Source organism: Xiphias gladius, chromosome 13 (assembly GCF_016859285.1).
Source record: "Xiphias gladius isolate SHS-SW01 ecotype Sanya breed wild chromosome 13, ASM1685928v1, whole genome shotgun sequence".
Classification (NCBI taxonomy): Eukaryota; Metazoa; Chordata; class Actinopteri; order Istiophoriformes; family Xiphiidae; genus Xiphias; species Xiphias gladius.
The window spans coordinates 3,447,862-3,468,069 of NC_053412.1; the positions used below are offsets into that span (position 1 = coordinate 3,447,862).

Below are 20,208 nucleotides of genomic sequence, written 5' to 3' on the forward strand. Positions count from 1 at the left end.
GATATGTTTAGTGTGCCAAGATCGTCCGATTTTACCCAGATGAGGATAAAATCCTGCAGGAATCCCCTCTTCTTAAATTACGAAATGTTCAAAACGCAGTGAATTGGTGATTATGATCGGAATAAAGTATCCAACATTTGTAGTTTCAGTCCAAAAACACCAAAACTTGATGCCTAAGCTGAATGTGAATTCATAAATAAAATACGCAACTCATACACAGGGTGGAGGTGACGGTGATTTGATCCGTCATGTGCTACTTGAAATGCAAAACAGCAACAGCTTTTGAATCGATTAACCTACATTTTTTACCGATATGTGAGGCGCTAGATTTGTTTTCTGACTGCGTAAGGTTTCAGGTCGCATCTATAAAAATGGCTTTAAGCCGAATTCACTGGGACAAAATCTAAACCGGCCGTAAGAGACACAATTCGTGTATCTTTGATATTTTGAGGTACGTGCCGCAGTTTTAAAACACTTTCCGACACTCAGACAGCACCGGACAGAGTGATGTGGACCATGTCAAAAGGGGCCAAAGTGAGCTGAGGGGGGGGGGGGGACTTAGCTGTGCAGCAGCTCTCAGCCCGGAGTTCAGGGCAGAGACAGAGACAGACAGACATCCAGTTTTATGTGCATAGTGCTGTAATGAGATGGCTCCATATCTCTGGCCAACCCTGCCTTCTTCCTGTCAGAGTGAAGTGAGAACAAAGGAAGACAAAAACATGTATTAAATATTTATTTAATGCCTTTAAGCACTGATATATTCTAAAAAAAAAAACAAGGTATAAAATAGCTAAGAGCATCAGCGTTCATTCGTGATCAATAACCTGCAAAGCATCTTGAAAATAATGTACTTTCACATGCCAAATATCTGCCCTTAAATTTGCTTTTTCGTCCATTTGCGAGGGTTTTCCCATCATTTACACACCAGTGGCTCTGCATAAGAGCAGCATCATCTCATTGTTAGCAGCACATAAAGCAGGACTAAGATATAAAGAGAAGCGACCTTAGATTCAAGTTCTTCAAGAGCAATGTGCAAGTCTTTTCTGTGGCGAGCGCCGAGCAGACGCAGGGAGAGATGGGAGGCGAGGGGGAGGTGGGGGAGCCATTTTGTGCCCTGCGTTGTCCAGCTGAGCGTAAAGCGTGATTAATTCAATAGCCGCCATAGAGGAGGCGGCTAGCAGCACTGCAACACCGAGCATGACCCACTTTCCCCATCAGATGTCATGAAAAATTCCCTGCCATCCCTCTCGGTGTTTCTCATTCCCCCTTCTCTAACTTCCTGCCTGATTAACAAAGAAACAAGCCGGGGAAAAAGACCAAATTCATGCACGTGCAGTATGTTTGCAGTGATCAGTAGACGTGGCAACAGAGCGGGGACTTTAATCAAAAATGGGGCTATTTTTTTAAGCTTTTAAAATGCGGGTTTTAGGTGTAAGGAATTCCAACCTTAGAATTTAAAAAAAAAAAAAAAAAGGCCTATTTGCTGGGAGGTTTTAACCCATTGGGGCAAATGATTCACAGGGCCTTGACCCAATTCTATTATGCTACAGGATGTATGAGCAAAACACTGTCTGGGAGGACAGCTATTCAAACCGCAGCGCGTTCATCTCTGAGGTCCAAAAGACTCGTTTTCGTTGACCTAAATCTACAATGGAGTATCCCAGTTTCAGTGTCTTGATCATGGGAAAGGGGGCTTTTTTAAGGGGCGGTTTATTATGGTGCAAGAGTGGAGAAAGGAAGGAGGTTTCTAAAAGCATGCACAAAGTACAAATGTAGGCAAATATATCATCTTTTAACTTTCAGAAAGAAATCTTAGAGTGAAAGTCACTCCTTAACACTCCAAAAACCTCGATCTGTGGTCTTGAAAGGAGATGACCACTGGGCCATCTATCATCAGCGTTAGCTTGAATCCTGTTGTCAATCTTGGTAGGTTTTTTTTCTGCACCCCCCCCCCTCCTCCTTCCTGTCCCTGGAGAGGACATGCACCGCTGGCTTTGGTCTTAAACCCGGATTAAGGTTTTTTATGTAATCTGGTCTCCTCTGGGAGATTGGAGAGACAGCTGGCAACAGAATCCCTGTCCTTATCTCTCGAACCTCCCCTGGCCTCCAATCAACACATGCCTCAGCTCTGCTTCTGCATGCAGCGTAGATTAGAGGAGGAACGATTTCTGGAGCCAGAAACTATTTATTTTCAACATACTTGCGGGTCTAGTTGGAAACCATGAACACTTGAACAACGCGTAATTTGTTATAACAACGTATCAGCTTGTTCTTAAATGATTAACTGATTAATGCGTTAGCTGATCGACAGGAAATTTAATCAGCATCGGTTTTGATATATCAACCCGAGTCCAGGTTCGTTTTGGTTCATTTTTGCCAACTTTCGCGGTCCTTGCCTGGACCACACCCACCCTCGAACTGGGCCTTCATCTGGATCTCGACTGAACACCTGTACAGTGTCATGACTGTATCTTGCACAGCTGTGACGCTATCGCGGTGACAAAATCTGTCCGCAGACAGACAGACAGACAGACAGACACCTGTCAAATACTCCAAACTGCCTCTGTGGTGGTTCCCGCTACAATAGGCGATGCCGTGACGACACACACACACACACACACACACACACACACACACACACTCGCAAGGTCAAAACAAAACCAGCTACGCTGTCACGGCTGGTAGGCTGTAGGCAATTCTTATCAGCATTTTTTTCCCTATCTTCTGACATTTTATTGACCAAACAATCAGTTACTTCAGAAAATAAATGTCAGATTAATTGGTAATGAAAAGACGTCAGCACTGCCTTGCTTTCATTGTTTGCTTCTATACTGGTCAACCAGTCGACAATATACATGCGTCTTCCATATGCATCTCGCGATGTTGTAGTCCGCTTACATTGTCAATCCAGTAGTGCTTCTTGTTTGGACATTTTTTACATTTAGAGCTGAAACTATTAGTCGACCGACAGAAAAAGAAACCACTTTGAGAAATGACTAATTCTTTGAGTAATTTATGAAACTAAACCACAACTCATTCTCTAGTTGAAGCGTCTTCAGTACGAGAACTTACTGCTTTTCTCCATTTTAAAGACGACAAAACACGACATCTGAAGACGTCACCTAGCACTCTGGGAAGCTATAAAACGGATATTCTTATATAGACAAAAACGGCTTATCGATTTTTCAAGAAAATATGCAATAATGAAAAGTAAATCAGCGCTATTTACATTTACGTGTAAATAGCGGCTTGGTTCATCGAAGCCTCGTACAGAAAATTAAGACCCTGAAAGTTTTTCCTTCATGGCGCATCAGACTTCAGGAGAAGTCCACGTCCTCTCACACCTACAAACTCCAGATGTGAAGTGGCTCGAAGAAAACAAAACAGACTGCGTCTCCTCATGCTCGCTTGTTGCTCTGCATAGGCGCAAGAGCTGAAAGACTAAATTCAATAACAAGGAGAAAAAGAACAACTTCTTAGACTATTCCTACACTTGTATCAGATTTTGTCCTTTTAGCTTGAAGTAATGAAAGTCTTTGCATGTCTGTAAAAAACATCGAGCATCTTGTTTTTTTTTTTTGGTGATACAAGCATTTACTGGATGATTTTCTGCCACATAATGTGGCTGCAGCACTTTCATCAGTTGTACTTGCCCAGTCTGAACCGTAAACTATCATCACCTGTTTGCGCTCAATGACGACTCAAGAGCCACATTCATACGCTCTCATTTCTTTTCAATCAAAAGAAAAAAGGAGGGAGACTGAGAAAATCTATCTAGATATCTATATCTAGATCTATATATAGATATAAACATTTGTATTACACCCCCCCCACCGCCCATTTCTACATAGCAGCAACAACTGATTGGCAGACAGTGACATTATCTGTCTCTTCAGTCAAGGTCAACTGCTCCAGGAGCTTCTCTGTCCATATATTATCTTTTAGCAGGCTGCGATGGAGATGCACAAAAAGGAAAAAAAAAAACTATCCAACTAATATTTAGCCCTGCATTTGTTTCCCTCCATCAGTTTATTCATTTCATTGAACTCAAAACAGAGAAAAGTACAGCTTGGCATTAGGTGTGAAACGTCAAGCGAAATCGTCAGTATGTTTGACTGTTCTTGTACTTTTATGAAGCCTGCGTCTGTGTTTTCCTGTTACAGAACAAAAACAGGAAATATCTAATACTGGTTACTTTCTATTCACATTTTTTGGGGACAATTTACCAATTTATGTGCCTCCAACTGTCGACCCCTAATTTAGTCACAATTCGTTATGGTTTAATTTATGTGTTCCTTTTAATTTTATTTATATTTAATCATTCACATTGGGATTTTTGTCATCATCTAGAGCTACTAACTAAACTACAATTCTCACAGTTCAGCTTCAAGATATTTATGATTTTTTTTCCCCCCCCAATGTGCTGTGTGTTGTTTTTTTTTAATTTTTTTAAATAAATTGCACCAGATTAAAAATCCTCCAGCCCTGACTGCAGTGCACTAATACTCAGATCCACTGTCGGGGAGTCGGCGTACAGACTGAAGCGCCCTCCTGTGTTCACTCTGAAGTCCTGCTTGACTCATTACATCACTTGTCAGGCCGAATCTAGAGGGGTTCCAGCTGAAACGGGCTTTGATAAAAATAAATACGGCTCTCGATGTTCGATGGCTCATCTCGTGACTGAAGAGACGTGCGCTGACCTACATTTCAATGGCTTTCACTGCAAACGGCTGTGTACTGCATCAGGGGGGAACCGGGCTCATTTTTTTCAAAAGCAGAGTCCACTGTGTGTAATCATTATTACAGTTATTACAACATTGCCTTTTTCCCCTGGGGCAAAAATGAGATGCTGCGCCCCCCTTAACCCCTTTTTCTCCCTCTGTCTGTGCAGCGATTTTCTTTACTAAAAAGACTTCCGGGCCCCAGGTTTGCTGTGTGGTAGTTTGACCCGAGGAACATGTAACTTATAAAAAGGAACAAAACTGAAATAATAAAGATGGGGCCTCACGGTCAGTGAAACAAGACCCACCTTAAAATGGATAAATTCGGAGATATTCTGTACATTGCTTTAAAAAAAAGACCAGAACCGACAATGGATTTGTCTACTAACAGCAGCAGCTTATTCCTCTGAGCCATAGAGCTCCATTGTTGTCCAAAAACTATTTAAAAAAAAAAGTTGTCCACAAATAGCCTACGTTTTAGTCCTGTTTGAGTTAACGTTTGCTAACAACCACAGTCCCCAGCTGTTTTACGAAATTACTGAGCCTTTTTTTTTTTTTTTAGATGGATGAGAGTACATTCATAATCTGTTTTCAAAGATTGAGGTCTTCGGTAGGAACAAATAGGCTTTGGGTTCAGTGCCAAAGACAGTGTAAGGAAGTCCAAAAGTATTGACAGACGGGCCAACGCATTGTTGTTTTTTTGTTTTTCATAGAATATGAGAATATTGTGCTTTAGTGGCAATTTCGATTAATTTAGCACAAACTACACATTAAACCAGGAGTACAGGTCTCTGGCTGGCAGTCCAGCTTTATTTTAATCCCTTTTATCTTCTATTTTTAAACCAAGAATCTTTTTTTTCACAGTTTTTTTTCCCCAAAGTAGTCCTACGATTAAAATTAACTCCTTATTGAGCAACATGTGAATGAAGAGACTAATCAGCTTAAAGTGAATTTTAAATGAGTGACAAGTAAATATTTAATGTTTGTATTAGAGTTGAATGGTTTGTATCGCGCTTGTTTTCACCTGGTAGCTGAATACCAGCATTAAACTATCCAAATGAAGTACTACACTGTATTTTCATTACCGACTTGAAATTTCGCTGAACTAAAATGCCTTGATCTCGGTCCGTACCTAGAGCCAGGAGGCACGGCGAAGAGAAAACTAAAACCAATTTCACACTTCAGTCCCCGCCCGCTATCTGCCCGGCCTAATCTCCTCAGGTGTGTCTTTATTTATTTGTGTATTTATATATCTATTCGTTTTATCTGGCAGGCGACCGGTTGGCTGACTCCACCATCACACTCGCGTTGGCCCTCGAACTCCTCTCTCACGTGACCACGCCCCTTATTCCTCCACTTCCAATCCCAACATGGAGCCCATCAAGGTCCAATCAGAAGGTGGACTGAATGTGACCCTCACCATCAGGCTGCTGATGCACGGCAAGGTATAAAAACAAAAACACAGAGACCAAAACAGTTCTCGGCAATAAATTCAATTTCATATTCTCTAACTTTCTTCAATTACTGTATCTGTCAAAAGAAAATAGCTGATTTCGAGGGTCCCCGTGGCACAAACAGACCTGACAATGTTTTGTTTTTTTGTGTGCGTTTCTGCAGGAGGTCGGAAGCATCATAGGAAAGGTATTTATCACCAACACAACAAGCAGACCATGTAAAGCATCATAATGCCCGTGGGAAATACACCAAGCATCTCAATATTCTCCCTTTTCTTTGCTTCCAGAAAGGAGAAACGGTGAAGAAAATGCGCGAAGACGTAAGTCAAACTTTTCTGCAAATATCCTATAAGTCTCAACACTCCCAGTGATTGTTTGTGGCTCTTAAGCACGTGGTGTTTTGTCCTTTTTTTTTTTTTTAATTTTTTTGCCCTATAGAGCGGCGCCCGCATCAACATCTCAGAGGGGAACTGCCCTGAGCGGATAGTCACCATCACCGGGCCAACGGATGCCATCTTCAAGGCCTTTGCCATGATAGCCTATAAATTCGAGGAGGTATTAACATGTACAATCTGCACCCTACAGAGTCTGTTTTTTGAAGTCACACTTTAGTGAGTCAACTGTGAATATGCCACAGTGGTGGAGGAAGCGTTCACATGCTTTACTTTGGTAAAACTGGTAGAAATACTCCATTACAAGTAAAATTCCTGCATTTTAAATGTTACTTAAGAATGTAACTACTACTAGGAAAATGTATTCAATAGTGTTCAGTGTTCAATGCAGAAAAATGCTTTTTTTGGTCCAAACAAATACTCCAAACCTCAAAATGACCAAAAATAAATTTAAATAATTACAAGGAAAGAGCAGCAAATCCACACATCTGAAGCTGGAAGCATGAAAAGTTTGATATTTTTTACATGAAAAATGACTGAAACCATCTGAAGTTTTTGTCAGTCGACCGATCGTTCAGCTCTACTTGGATATACTGGTAGGTAGAGTGGTCCAGGCCCTAATAAAACACATTTTATAAGCGCTTCATATGTTTTGTATGCAAAAAACCTTAATCTGTAACGTAGCTAGTAACCATAGCTCGTCAAGCACATCCGCACTTAAGTGAAGTACTCGAGTAAATGCACTCAGTTACATTCCACCGATGGCGTGCCTTAGCGTGTCGTACTGACTCATTTCCAAATGGAATAGAAAGCAGGCTTGGCCGGGTTATGTAGGACAGAAATGTGCTGATCTAACCTTGTGGCACCCTTTGAAAGTGGGCCAGTGCTGTGTTTTGATTCGGGTGCCTTATCAGAATGAGTGTGTATGGACCAATGTGGAGGGGAGCAAATAAGACGAATTTCCCGATGTACACGTAAAAGTGAAAGGGTAACACTTCACTTAGTCGGGTGGCTTAGAAGGGTGCCCAAACTTCTGCACATGCCATAATTAGTGTTCAATTATTGTTTGTTGTTTAAGTTCATGAAATAAAAAGCATTAACATTTGAAGCAGCTCATTTTTAGTGTCAGTTCGCTGCAGCGGCTGCATGTGTCGTCTTTTCACTACAAAAATCCAACAAAATATGCAAATTGCCCCCGACTTTGCGTACAGCTGTACAATAAAATAAAGTAAAATATAAAAATACAGTTTAAAGTAACGTGCAAAGGAAGTATAGGCATCTCAAAATTGTAGTTCAAATTTTATAAAAAAAAAAAAAAAAGGATTTTTGTTCTATTCCACCACTGGTGCGTATGAAGTCAAAAAACACGTAAACATGATGTAAAAACACTAATATATGCAGAATACAAGGGTTTGGGAGGATGTGTGCGACCTGAAATACAGCCTATATAAATTCATACTGTTGCTGAAAAATTTCAACAACAAAATGATTTTTGCTCAGCCATTTGAAGGCAGTTTTGTGCTGTAGCATTTTAAATATCGTCTGTTTGACATGCAAGAGTCTTTTGTGGAGTTTCCTAGCGATGCCGGCACGTGCACCAAGGTGGATTTCTACAGTATGTAACACGCTGTATTGGACACGGTACTTATCTGATAAAACCTGGTCTTTTCTCCCCCCTCAGGATATAATCAATTCCATGAGCAACAGTCCCGCCACCAGTAAACCCCCGGTAACCCTGAGGCTTGTTGTCCCAGCCAGTCAGTGTGGCTCCCTCATCGGCAAAGGAGGCTCCAAAATCAAAGAAATGAGAGAGGTAGAGTATGCGGGGACAGAAATTCTTAATTTATATCCTGAATTGACCCTGTTTTTTCTATCCACTGATCTTGATAAGGACCATATGAATTCGAATATTACCGGATAATAAAGTAAATGCTCCAGTTATACTTGCTTTGGAGGGATGTCACTGTGTAAAACTGAAAATTAATCACATGTATAATCTTACTGACGGTATAACCATAATAAATTGCAAATATCATATTTACCCTTCATGCAGTTCTCATGTAAGCTTTCTAAATCCCCTACTTATTCATATGGTTTCCAGTTAAGCTTTATGTGCTGCGTAATCCCCAACGTGTAAAGCTCAGAGTTCATTTTGCTGCTCTGGGAGCAGTTTTAACTCTGTTTGAAGCTGATTAAAAAGGAGGCAGGATCAATAAAAAGATGAATGATTGTCTGTGTGATTTCGCCGTGTTTTCATGTTTCCTTCTCACCTCCAGTCCACAGGAGCTCAGGTCCAGGTCGCGGGTGACATGCTCCCCAACTCCACTGAGAGAGCAGTGACGATCTCAGGGGCCCCAGAGGCCATCATCCAGTGTGTCAAACAGATATGTGTGGTGATGCTTGAGGTACAGTATGGAAGGGAGGGGAGAAAAAAAAAAAGGGAAACGAAGGAAACATTATTAACAATGACTATATGTTGTGATTGAAACCCCTCAGATGGAAGATACAGTAGTTTGCTTACAGTTAAAATCCTTAAGATTTCAGTCTCGGGTGATTTGGTGACATTGGTGTGCAGTTTAATACGACACCAAACGCTCCCTGAGCTGCTGGATTCGGCGATTTATTTATTTATTTTTAGCTTTTTTTGCTTGAAAAATGACTTTTAAGCCGGTTATCTAAATTACTGCCGATGGACTAGTCAACGTATCGGCCGACCACAACAGAAGAGCAGCTGGTTTTTAGCCGTTCACAGTGCAGCCCAACAAACTCCTGTTGTTTCAGTGAAGAAGGCATCCTTCATTACAAGAGCGAAGTCGGAGCGAAAAACGTTGCGCTCAAGACGGGCTGTGTATACCCAAAGTCAAAGTCAGAGTCCAAAGCACGAAAAGAGTTCCAACACCCAAACCAATTAGATGTTATTTGACTTAAATTGTCAAATATGAGTGGGGGGGGGTGCACAGAAGTTTCAGCTATGACTTCTTCAGTGTGCGACAGACCGTCAGCTCCATGTTTGAGTTTGTTATGTTAGAAAAATCTTAAGGATTATAACTTTAACGCAGCTATGAGTTATTACTATCGCTCCACTACCGATGCTTCTGTTCGATTTTGTGCCCTGATGATTTTTGTTACTGTGCAGATCTGCACAGCCGCCCATCACTGTGCTGCTGCCAACACATTTCTCTTGTCCAAAAGCTAAAAAAAAAATAATAATAATAATAATTAAAAATAATATATAGATATATGTATATATATAGAAGAAACTATGGAGTTCATAATAGGAAACAGGTGCCCTTCTCCTGCAATAACATCTACGGAGTCAGGGAAAAAAAATGCAGCAATCCAGAGGTCAAAAACAAGCAAAAATAATCAGCTCATGTGTTGATCTTTTGGGTAATTTTTATTTACAGTGAAAAAACTGTTTTGGCTTGGTTCCGTTTATTGGTGAGTGCTTGATGAGAGCTCACTGCCGTTACACATGCCCTGATGGGAGGCTTAATGCCAAAACATGTCAGCAGATTTGTCGAGCCATCGATCGTAGATAAAAAAAAAAAATTCCCCTACAAGATCAATACACGAGGTGCTTATTTTGCTGTTTTTCACCTCCAGAGCCTTTTTTTTCCCCTGGCTCCGTTTTTGCGAAATATAGACATTGCAGAATCTATCACTACCAGCTCGCAGATACATGTCAACAACAGGATAATGCTTTAGATTCAAGGGCTACACACTTTGTAGTTGTCTCTCTTTTTCTCGCACCATTAACTTTAACTATCTGCACAGCCAGTTCTCCATTGGGCCTTCATGATGGCACCAGCCATGGATACTAGGACATATGTGACATGACTGTAAGTCTCTAGAACGCGGACTTAAAAAGATATTTTAAGTACAGTATGTTGAGTCATCATTATCCAGTTGAAAGTGATGTTCCAGGTAAATCCAAGTTTAGTTGTGCACTGAACCACGATTTGGACATTTTATGTCAGCATGAACACACAGTGAAGAGCACTTTTGTGTGAGTGTCACAGGCTGTCTTCCCTAAGGCACTGTCCCTTCTGGTCTCACTTTATGCAACTTCTTTCTTTCTCTTTTTCTATTTCTTTCCTTCTTTCTGCTCTAACACTCTCTCCACATCTCACCCCTTCCTCTACCCCCCCCCCCCCACTCTCTCCTCCTTTGCTCTCCTCAGTCCCCACCGAAAGGTGCCACCATCCCCTACCGCCCCAAGCCTGCCTCCACCCCTGTCATTTTCTCAGGTGGCCAGGTAAGAGCAGACCCATTGGGGGCGTCCACAGCCAACCTCAGCCTCTTACTGCAGCACCAGCCACTGCCTGTTAGTGTCGCACCAGGTTTTACTCACTTTTCCTCCCGTCCTCACTCCCCCACCCCGCCCCCCTCAACTAGCATGAACCCGTCACTGCTGTTTACTTTGCCCTCACTGTCATCCATCGCCCCTGAGCCACTCACAGCAGAACTGGGATAAATGACATCAGTCTTTGAATAAATCAGGTGTCAACTCGTGTTATTCTGCATGAGAGGATCCATCAAGGCTTTTGGGAAATTGGCCAACTTACCTATTAATTGATGAGGACGTGGGCGGCGGAAACATCCAACCTAAATGGACAAAGAAAAAAAGACCCTGACTTTAGCTCGTAAAATGTCTCATGAACCCTCACACACTGTCTTACTTGCCCCTGGAATATCTATTAGTTTACGGCTTTTCAGCCCCTTGACCTTCATCAGGTACATGGGGCAACCATCAAAACAGTTCCACACACGGAAGCTGCCTCAATTTTCCAGTTAAGAGGAGCACAGAAATTAGTTCAACTGGTGAATGACATAACTTAAACAAACAAACAAACATCCAGGTTAGGTGAAGAAAACGTCAAACTACGGATTAGAAAAGAATCAGAAAACGACACAAGGCCAAAAACGGCTATTTATCATTTATCATAATTATCGAACGCCAATAGATGTCAAAGTTAAATTGACAGAGCTCTAGTAAAATTATACAAATATAGAGTAACACAAAAAAAAATAAAACTAGTAAAACTACATTAACTGCTCTAAACTGACAAAAATCACTTCTGATTGACTTTTTGCATTAATTCATTTAAAGTTGAAAATGCTTGCTAACTTACCAAGAACAACCTCTGTTGATTTTGGTAGAACAGCTGGGTTACATCTATTAAGAGTCGATGTTGGATCCAAACACAGAAAAAAAAAACAATATACCGGGTGTGTTTAGGTAAAATTATTCAAAATGGTGAATGTGTCTAATCGGACACTGGCAGGAGAGCAACAGGTGAACACATAGCAAGAGGGCAGGCTAGACTGGGGAGGCTAATGGCAGGCAGCTGTGTGGACAGGTGGCTACACCAGGTGATCTGCAAAAGAAGGAAAACTCAGTGGGGCCAACTAGTGGACTGGGTGTGAATGACAGGAGACAGGAGAAATTATCGTGGCTTGATAGCATTGTAGGGACGGTAGAGACGGGGCTTTTATAGATATAATATAAGTCTAACTCTTGCATTACAGAAAAAAAACCATCTCTAGTCCCCTCCAATCCTCTGGGCTCTCATATTTGACTATGGCTGCAACCAAGTGATTCTTTCCATTGTCAATTAAGCTGCCAATAATTTTCGTTAAGCCACTATTCAGTTAGTGGCTTGGTTTAGAGCTTAAGAGTTTACTATCATAAAAAAAATAAGAAATTCTGAAAATATCAACATTTGAAAAGATGGAACCAGTGATTATTTTTAGCACTTTTGCTTAAAGATGGCTTTTAAATCGTTATCCAAATTATTGCTGATTGACTAATCAATTAATGACAACAATGCGGCAGCTTTAATTTAATCAGCTGCATTTTAGACATAAAATGGTTTAACAAGCAGTTTTCCTCTTATATTTTCCCCCAATTATATTTCCCCTTTAGTAGCTTTAAGGCTGGAAAAATCACCTTGAGTTTGCTCCTTTTAAGTTTACTACTGTATCAGACAAAGAAGAGCAGCAAATCCACAATTAAGAAGCTGGAAACAGACAATTCTTGGCATTTTGGTTGATAAATTACTTGATAATCAACTAATCAATTATAAAAATGGTTACAGAATAATTTTTATGTTGTTCATCTGATAAGTTAATTGCCTCAGCTCTACATTTGAGTACCATTAGCACGGTTCACGCTACCTTATATCACTAGGATCATCTATTTACCAAGAATATATGATTGATCATGAGTGAATTGAAATTCTCATCAATTAAAAGGAAAGCGGCTGTTCCCGGGGGAAAAAAAATGGAACATTTCCATCAAATTTGACTTGGTCTTAATCTCGAAATGTCTACATCTGGAAGTCTAATGTTTGTTTTCTAACTTAATAAACTGAAACTGAACCGACGCCATATAGAGACTTGACACGCCTTTTTTTTTTTTCTGGCTTCAGTATCGCAGCGGTTGCTGTCTCGGCTGATGAAATGCAATTTAGCTCAGTTCTGTCCTCTGTGGCCCCTATAAACCACACACCCAACAGGTCAAGTCACATTACTCCTCTCAGGGCCGCTCCCCTGGTTTCCCCCACACCCTCCCTGTCGCCTCCCCACTGTCTGCGTTGTCCCTTATTGATTTAGTTCAACTGGATCTGATTGATGAATAGTAGGCGAACATGACAGGGAGTCTATAGTGCATGACTTTCTTGTAATGTGGCTAAAAACAAAGCTCAAAAGATTTTAGAAAAAAAAAAACCTGAGTCTATAGAGTGCTTAAATTGTAGAAATGTCGATTTCTTTTTTTAATCTTTCTTGAATTATATTTTGCTTTGGCCTAGTTTTGTTACAGATTCAACAGTTTTACGTTGCCAAAAAGTTGATTTAATACAGTATGTGATTCATTTGAAGCCAGTATTATTGTGTGCTTGTTCGGATGACGTAACGAGATAACAATAAGCTCTTCTCCTCATGTTTGCAGGCTTATACCATTCAAGGACAGTACGCCATCCCTCATCCAGATGTGAGTGCTAACCCCACGAGGCAGTCCACACTGCACCCTCCATAATTCTGTCTCGCACTCTTTGAGTTGCAGGCTCTTCTTACTCTCTTTCCACCCTTATTAATATTAATTGTTAATATTAATACAGCTTTTTATTCTGATATGTAATTCCTATATCTTCTAACTTTTCTGACTCTTGCCTCCATGCCCTCTGTTTGGCATTAAACCTCATGGGACTTGGCCTGGTGCCTGGTGGTTTCCTTTTATTTCAATATGCTACAGCAATCAACTTTAGACCTGACACCTGCCTGAAATGGGTACGATATACCAGGAAGCATTCTGTTTTCATTTTTACCCAGTTTTTTAAATGGCAGTTGACAAAAGGCATTTTTTCATTCAAGATTCGAACAATGAGAAAACAATGACTGAAGTCGTTTCATGGATTAAAAAAATTAATCAGCTTTCTAAAGAAAGTTTTATGTCTTCAAACCACATGAAATGAATAAAAACTTAATATATAAATATATTCTAAAAACATATATGTTCTGAAATAATGTGGAATATGTTTATGTTAAAACTTAAAAAACTCAAGAGCAGACTTGTAAAGTGTGTATTTATCTGCTCTGACATAAGGTGCGATCTTTAGCATGTTCGGCTAACTGGCTTACAACCTACGGTAGTAAACCGGTGTTACTTCCAAAGCCCAAGGGGCCCATAACTCTGCTGTGCAAATTCACTGTGTTGCATTTCTTCACAGTGCAGAGGACGGCCTGAAGGCTAATGTTAGCAACTCCATCCTGTTGGAATTAACAATCCGATCTTCCTGGTGAGGATGCCGTCCGTTCTGCCCGGCACACGTAGCTTTAGCCTGTGTCATTTAGCTCAATGGACTGGAAAACACTGAAAAAAAACACAAGCCGGAGGAAGCATTTACACCCAAATTAATGGAGCTAAATTAGCTAGTTAGCTATAGCTGATAAGTTCTGCCAGCGAAAGCTGCTAATTCAGACAGTCGGCGGCTAGAAATGACAAAAACACGGAGCCATTGTTTCAGTGACTACTAATTGATAAAGTTAAATATGGCAGCCTTATTGTGAACTGCGTACTTGTAGTCCTAGAGTGGAATGCTTGATGGAATGCCTAGCAACGGTAACTGGGGGCGGGGGGCGGGGCTTATGGATCAATGTTATTCACCAGCATCACCCCATCAGCCCCGAATCTCAGGCCAAGCCCTTTATGAGCTTCTTCTCTTCTTCTTTCTTTTCCTCTCTCTCTCTCTTGGTTTTCGTCCATCACCTGTCTGTGTTGTTACTTCTCCTCGGATCCTCTCTTTACTCTTGTAGCATTTCGGACGTACCTGTATGTGTATGTGTGTGTGTGTGTGCGTGCGTGCGCGTGTCTGCGTGTGTGAGTGAGGGAGTGTGTGTGTGTGTGTGTGTGTGTGTGTGTGTGTGTGTGTGTGTGTGTGTGTGTGTGTGTGTGTGTGTGTGTGTGTGTGTGTGTGTGTGTGTGTGTGTGTGTGTGTGTGTGTGTGAGTGTGTGTGTGTGTGTGTGTGTGTGTGTGTGTGTGTGTGTGTGTGTGTGTGTGTGTGTGTGTGTGTGTGTGTGTGTGTGTGTGTGTGTGTGTGTGTGTGTGTGTGTGTGTGTGTGTGTGTGTGTGTGTGTGTGTGTGTGTGTGTGTGTGTGTGTGTGTGTGTGTGTGTGTGTGTGTGTGTGTGTGTGTGTGTGTGTGTGTGTGTGTGTGTGTGTGTGTGTGTGTGTGTGTGTGTGTGTGTGTGTGTGTGTGTGTGTGTGTGTGTGTGTGTGTGTGTGTGTGTGTGTGTGTGTGTGTGTGTGTGTGTGTGTGTGTGTGTGTGTGTGTGTGTGTGTGTGTGTGTGTGTGTGTGTGTGTGTGTGTGTGTGTGTGTGTGTGTGTGTGTGTGTGTGTGTGTGTGTGTGTGTGTGTGTGTGTGTGTGTGTGTGTGTGTGTGTGTGTGTGTGTGTGTGTGTGTGTGTGTGTGTGTGTGTGTGTGTGTGTGTGTGTGTGTGTGTGTGTGTGTGTGTGTGTGTGTGTGTGTGTGTGTGTGTGTGTGTGTGTGTGTGTGTGTGTGTGTGTGTGTGTGTGTGTGTGTGTGTGTGTGTGTGTGTGTGTGTGTGTGTGTGTGTGTGTGTGTGTGTGTGTGTGTGTGTGTGTGTGTGTGTGTGTGTGTGTGTGTGTGTGTGTGTGTGTGTGTGTGTGTGTGTGTGTGTGTGTGTGTGTGTGTGTGTGTGTGTGTGTGTGTGTGTGTGTGTGTGTGTGTGTGTGTGTGTGTGTGTGTGTGTGTGTGTGTGTGTGTGTGTGTGTGTGTGTGTGTGTGTGTGTGTGTGTGTGTGTGTGTGTGTGTGTGTGTGTGTGTGTGTGTGTGTGTGTGTGTGTGTGTGTGTGTGTGTGTGTGTGTGTGTGTGTGTGTGTGTGTGTGTGTGTGTGTGTGTGTGTGTGTGTGTGTGTGTGTGTGTGTGTGTGTGTGTGTGTGTGTGTGTGTGTGTGTGTGTGTGTGTGTGTGTGTGTGTGTGTGTGTGTGTGTGTGTGTGTGTGTGTGTGTGTGTGTGTGTGTGTGTGTGTGTGTGTGTGTGTGTGTGTGTGTGTGTGTGTGTGTGTGTGTGTGTGTGTGTGTGTGTGTGTGTGTGTGTGTGTGTGTGTGTGTGTGTGTGTGTGTGTGTGTGTGTGTGTGTGTGTGTGTGTGTGTGTGTGTGTGTGTGTGTGTGTGTGTGTGTGTGTGTGTGTGTGTGTGTGTGTGTGTGTGTGTGTGTGTGTGTGTGTGTGTGTGTGTGTGTGTGTGTGTGTGTGTGTGTGTGTGTGTGTGTGTGTGTGTGTGTGTGTGTGTGTGTGTGTGTGTGTGTGTGTGTGTGTGTGTGTGTGTGTGTGTGTGTGTGTGTGTGTGTGTGTGTGTGTGTGTGTGTGTGTGTGTGTGTGTGTGTGTGTGTGTGTGTGTGTGTGTGTGTGTGTGTGTGTGTCTGTCTGCTTCCTGGGTTCAGCAGCAGGTCTGGATGCCAGTAACCAGGCCAGTACTCATGAACTCACCATTCCCAATGATGTGAGTACATTTGTCATACTGTGCTAAAATGTCCGCTTGTGACTATGACAAGTGCTTTTTTCGGTAATTACTAAAATTTTCCCAGACACAGATTTGTTCTAAACAAAAACTGGCAAGACTCTTTCTGCCTTCAGCACCACAATTATATAAAAAGCAAATTATGGACGGTACTGCAGAAATACCATCACACTTCTTCAGCAGTTTTGTTTAGCCACTTTGGCTAATTTGCCATTGCCACTGCCAACATACAGCACATTATAAGTAAAATACTGTTGAGGGTTAACATTATCGAAGACAACCTTTTAAGAAAATCAATAAAGGTTAGGGACATTGCAACCAAATTTACTAACTCCTGCTTGACTATTTAACTCCATTTTCAGAGGAATTCGACTGACAATTCTCAGTTGATTGGTTAAATTATTAATTGGCAAATCTTCTCCAAAACAGCATAATGAAACGAAAAGGAGGCACGACACTTATCGGGAAGTAACTGCTATCAAAGCCCAATTTCACATGCTGAACCGCAATGTCAAAAACTGCCTCATGTTTCCAGCAATACAATGTGACAGCAGTTCAGATGCAACCATGGAAAAATCTCCGTATCCACAGCGGAGATGTAGTACAGTCAAAGGCAGCTGGCTCTGTAAAGTGAATGGCCTTAATGGAAAAGACTTGTTGGACGCAAAAAAAAAAGGAAGCATCAAAGTTATAGCTCAAAGCTGGGCGATGACTGGCCAGTGCTCACATGCATCGCAGGGAATCCATGTCCCGTCAAATCGAGTCGGGTCGAAACGTGTGTGTTTATGTGTCGTTCGTGCGTTCCGGCCATCCTAAGTCCAACCCCCATTTTCTTCCCAGCTAATAGGCTGCATAATCGGACGCCAGGGAACCAAAATCAACGAGATCCGTCAGATGTCTGGGGCGCAGATCAAAATTGCTAACGCCATGGAAGGGTCATCGGAGCGCCAGATCACCATCACAGGGACCCCCGCCAACATCAGCCTGGCCCAGTACCTCATCAATGCAAGGTCAGAACTCTCTCCGTGGCTGCTAGAGTCTGGGGAAAAAGTTGAAACCCTCTTCCTCCTTGTGAACAATTCTCATGGTACCGCTACGACACGGACGTTTCTCTTTTGAAATGGTAAATTGCCCAATTGGCTGCTCTCAGGTTTGTCAGGTACCTGCAAAAGCACTTGTAGCTTGAAACCTCGTGTGTATGCACTCGTCTTTCTGTTTTATTGCTTTGCATCATTGTTGTTGTTGCTCTTTTTTAAAATTCCCCGCACTCTGTCAGCCAGGCCCCTCTTTATTAATTTGTTGCGATTTAATATTTAAAAAAGCTGCTAATTACAATGTGCCCTTCGTGTAGTTAGGTGAGAAGTAAGCGTCTAGAGGTTGGGGTGGCAGATGGGCATGACACGCATGCAATTCTTCTCATGTAAACCATAAAACACCGCCATAACCAAGTTGTTTAGTTCAGTTCAAAATACACCTATTCGCTTTCTTACCAAGACTTAGATGAGAAGACCGATACCACTCTCACTGTCTGTACAGGAAATATGTGGACGGAGCCAGCAGCCAGTTAGCTTAGCATAGAGACTGGAAACAGAGTGAAACAGCTAGCCTGGCTCTGTCCAAAGGTTACAAAGTTCACCTACCAGCGCCTCTAGGCTGGTAGGTTGATCTCTGCCAGACGCTTTCTTTCTCAAGAGAGAATGACGACCCCTCATAAAACCACAACGTATTGTTTTTACACCTCAGTTTCAAGTTTATCTCCCAAAATGTCAAACTGTTCTTATAGTTTATTTCTCATCACAGCAATCTTTTCCTAACTGTAACTATACTTCATTTGCCATACACAGACATTGTTCTATCAGTTAATTTAAACAAGTCGGCATAGGATGTTTAAAAAAAGGCTGCCATTAAATATAATCCGCGATTTTGAAGAATTGCCCAGTATCAACATAATGTCTAGCGAAAGGGCTGATTTGATTCTTTTGAGTTCATGATGTCCCATAAAAAGGCAAATACAAAAAACAACTCAAGGAAATGGTACAAAACTACTTCATTTTTGCCCCCGTGTTTGGCCAAATTAGGGACTAAACTCAGGCTGCTTTGGGGAAAATGAGAAGAAGAGCAATTATGCCTACTCCTCCAATATCCTCCTTCAGGTTCAGAGACGTGGCGGCCATGTGGAACGACCCATCTTCCATGACCACATCCTGAGATCCCTGACTGGCTCCTCCGTTTGGCCCTTTCCAATGACTGACTACCGCAGACAACCCCGATGAAGCCCTTCGGACTCTGGCTCTGGCTCTCCGAAAAACCCGATAACCTTCCCGCCCTGGTTCAAAGTTGTTTATACATCAGGGAGGGTTGGGTGCTCACTTTTATTTCTGAGAGCCAAATTAAATATATATATTAAAAAAAAAAAAAAAAAAAAAAAAAGAACAACAAAAAGAAATTCTCTGTTGATTAGGTTTTTTAGAGAAGTTGAAGCATGTTGAATGTTTGCTAGGAACAACTTGTGTTAATCTTTCTTCTGTTTCTCTCTATCTATTGCTTTCTCTTTCTCTCTGTCAGTGCTGCGTCATAGAAAATCATTTAAAAGTATAAGAAGTACTAGTAAAAGATTGAACAATTTTGTAGAACATAGTTTTTTGCTTTTTACAGCTGCTCAGTGATGCTATCGGCAGAGTGTGTGGTGGGATGTAGCCAAATTATCAAATTTTGATAATATATTTTGAAAAGAAAAAAAAACCGGACTGTTCTGCGTTTGTCCTAAATTGCATCTTTGTCCACTTACAAATCCAGTCTCTACCGATGACTCTTTGATGCATCACATGACCCTTTTAAGCCAATGGTATCACTCCTAGAGCCTCCCTTCTCATGTTAATTTCCTATATTTACATTATTGCTTATATTGCATGTGTTCAGTGTTGTATCATCGTGTATTTGAGTATGCCTGTTCAGTGTACGTGTTCCTTCAAATGTCGTTATATCTTTGTGCTCCTGTTCTTTTCCGCAAACTTTTCAGCATTCTTGGCCATTCACGTCTAGTCCTACTCCCTGCCCAGACGAAAAACTTTCCGACATAGCCTCCTATCAACACCGATTATTAGTATATAGATGCATGAATGAGAATTAGTGAAAAATCAGTGGTGAAAACACTGACTGAAAATTTAAAATGATTGTTTACTAACTTATTATTATACTGTATTTGTTTTGTACAAGGACTATTGTGACTTAGCACATTAGTCGACTACGCGGCGCTCATGCAATAGACTATTCAACACTTTACTCTGGACTGCCTCTGATGTGGGAGGAATTAGTTGGACTAATAAAGCCAGGTGTTGCGTCCAAACCGTTCGGCTTCCTTCCCTTGTGCCGGAAAGTGTTCATTAGGCTGCTTGCAAAACAATTCCGGGTCCTTGCGGAAGCTTTCGAGAGAGCCAAAATTACAAGGGAAAGACGCCGAATCTTAACGGCAAAGCGGCCTAAACGTTTGGACGAAGCCGAATGGTATTTTTTGGGCCAAGGAATGTTCAGGGGTTCATTGGGGGGAACCCACGGGGCCTGGGCGGACGTGACCACTCAGTCTCTTTTTCACGA

At 41.8% G+C, this 20,208-nt stretch overlaps 1 protein-coding gene across 1 annotated transcript; it reads left to right on the plus strand.

Annotated features, from left to right (window-relative positions):
- The first annotated feature begins 6,091 nt into the window (after positions 1-6,091).
- On the plus strand, positions 6,092-18,822 carry LOC120798368 (poly(rC)-binding protein 3-like). Its single transcript, XM_040142619.1, has 12 exons — positions 6,092-6,166; positions 6,339-6,362; positions 6,463-6,495; positions 6,614-6,730; positions 8,249-8,380; positions 8,844-8,972; positions 10,751-10,825; positions 13,523-13,564; positions 14,887-14,902; positions 16,538-16,596; positions 17,455-17,624; positions 18,768-18,822. The coding sequence occupies exons 1-12, from the start codon at positions 6,092-6,094 to the stop codon at positions 18,820-18,822; spliced, it is 927 nt and encodes a 308-aa protein (XP_039998553.1).
- The last annotated feature ends 1,386 nt before the right edge of the window (positions 18,823-20,208 follow it).

What these genes read in the sequence shown, in the direction of transcription:
- LOC120798368 (XM_040142619.1), top strand. Translation starts at nt 6,092, where the DNA reads ATGGAGCCCATCAAGGTCCAATCAGAAGGTGGACTGAATGTGACCCTC. An exon ending in GGCTGCTGATGCACGGCAAG is followed by an intron (nt 6,167 to 6,338) that starts GTATAAAAACAA and finishes GCGTTTCTGCAG; the next exon opens with GAGGTCGGAAGCATCATAGG. An exon ending in TATGTGTGGTGATGCTTGAG is followed by an intron (nt 8,973 to 10,750) that starts GTACAGTATGGA and finishes TGCTCTCCTCAG; the next exon opens with TCCCCACCGAAAGGTGCCAC.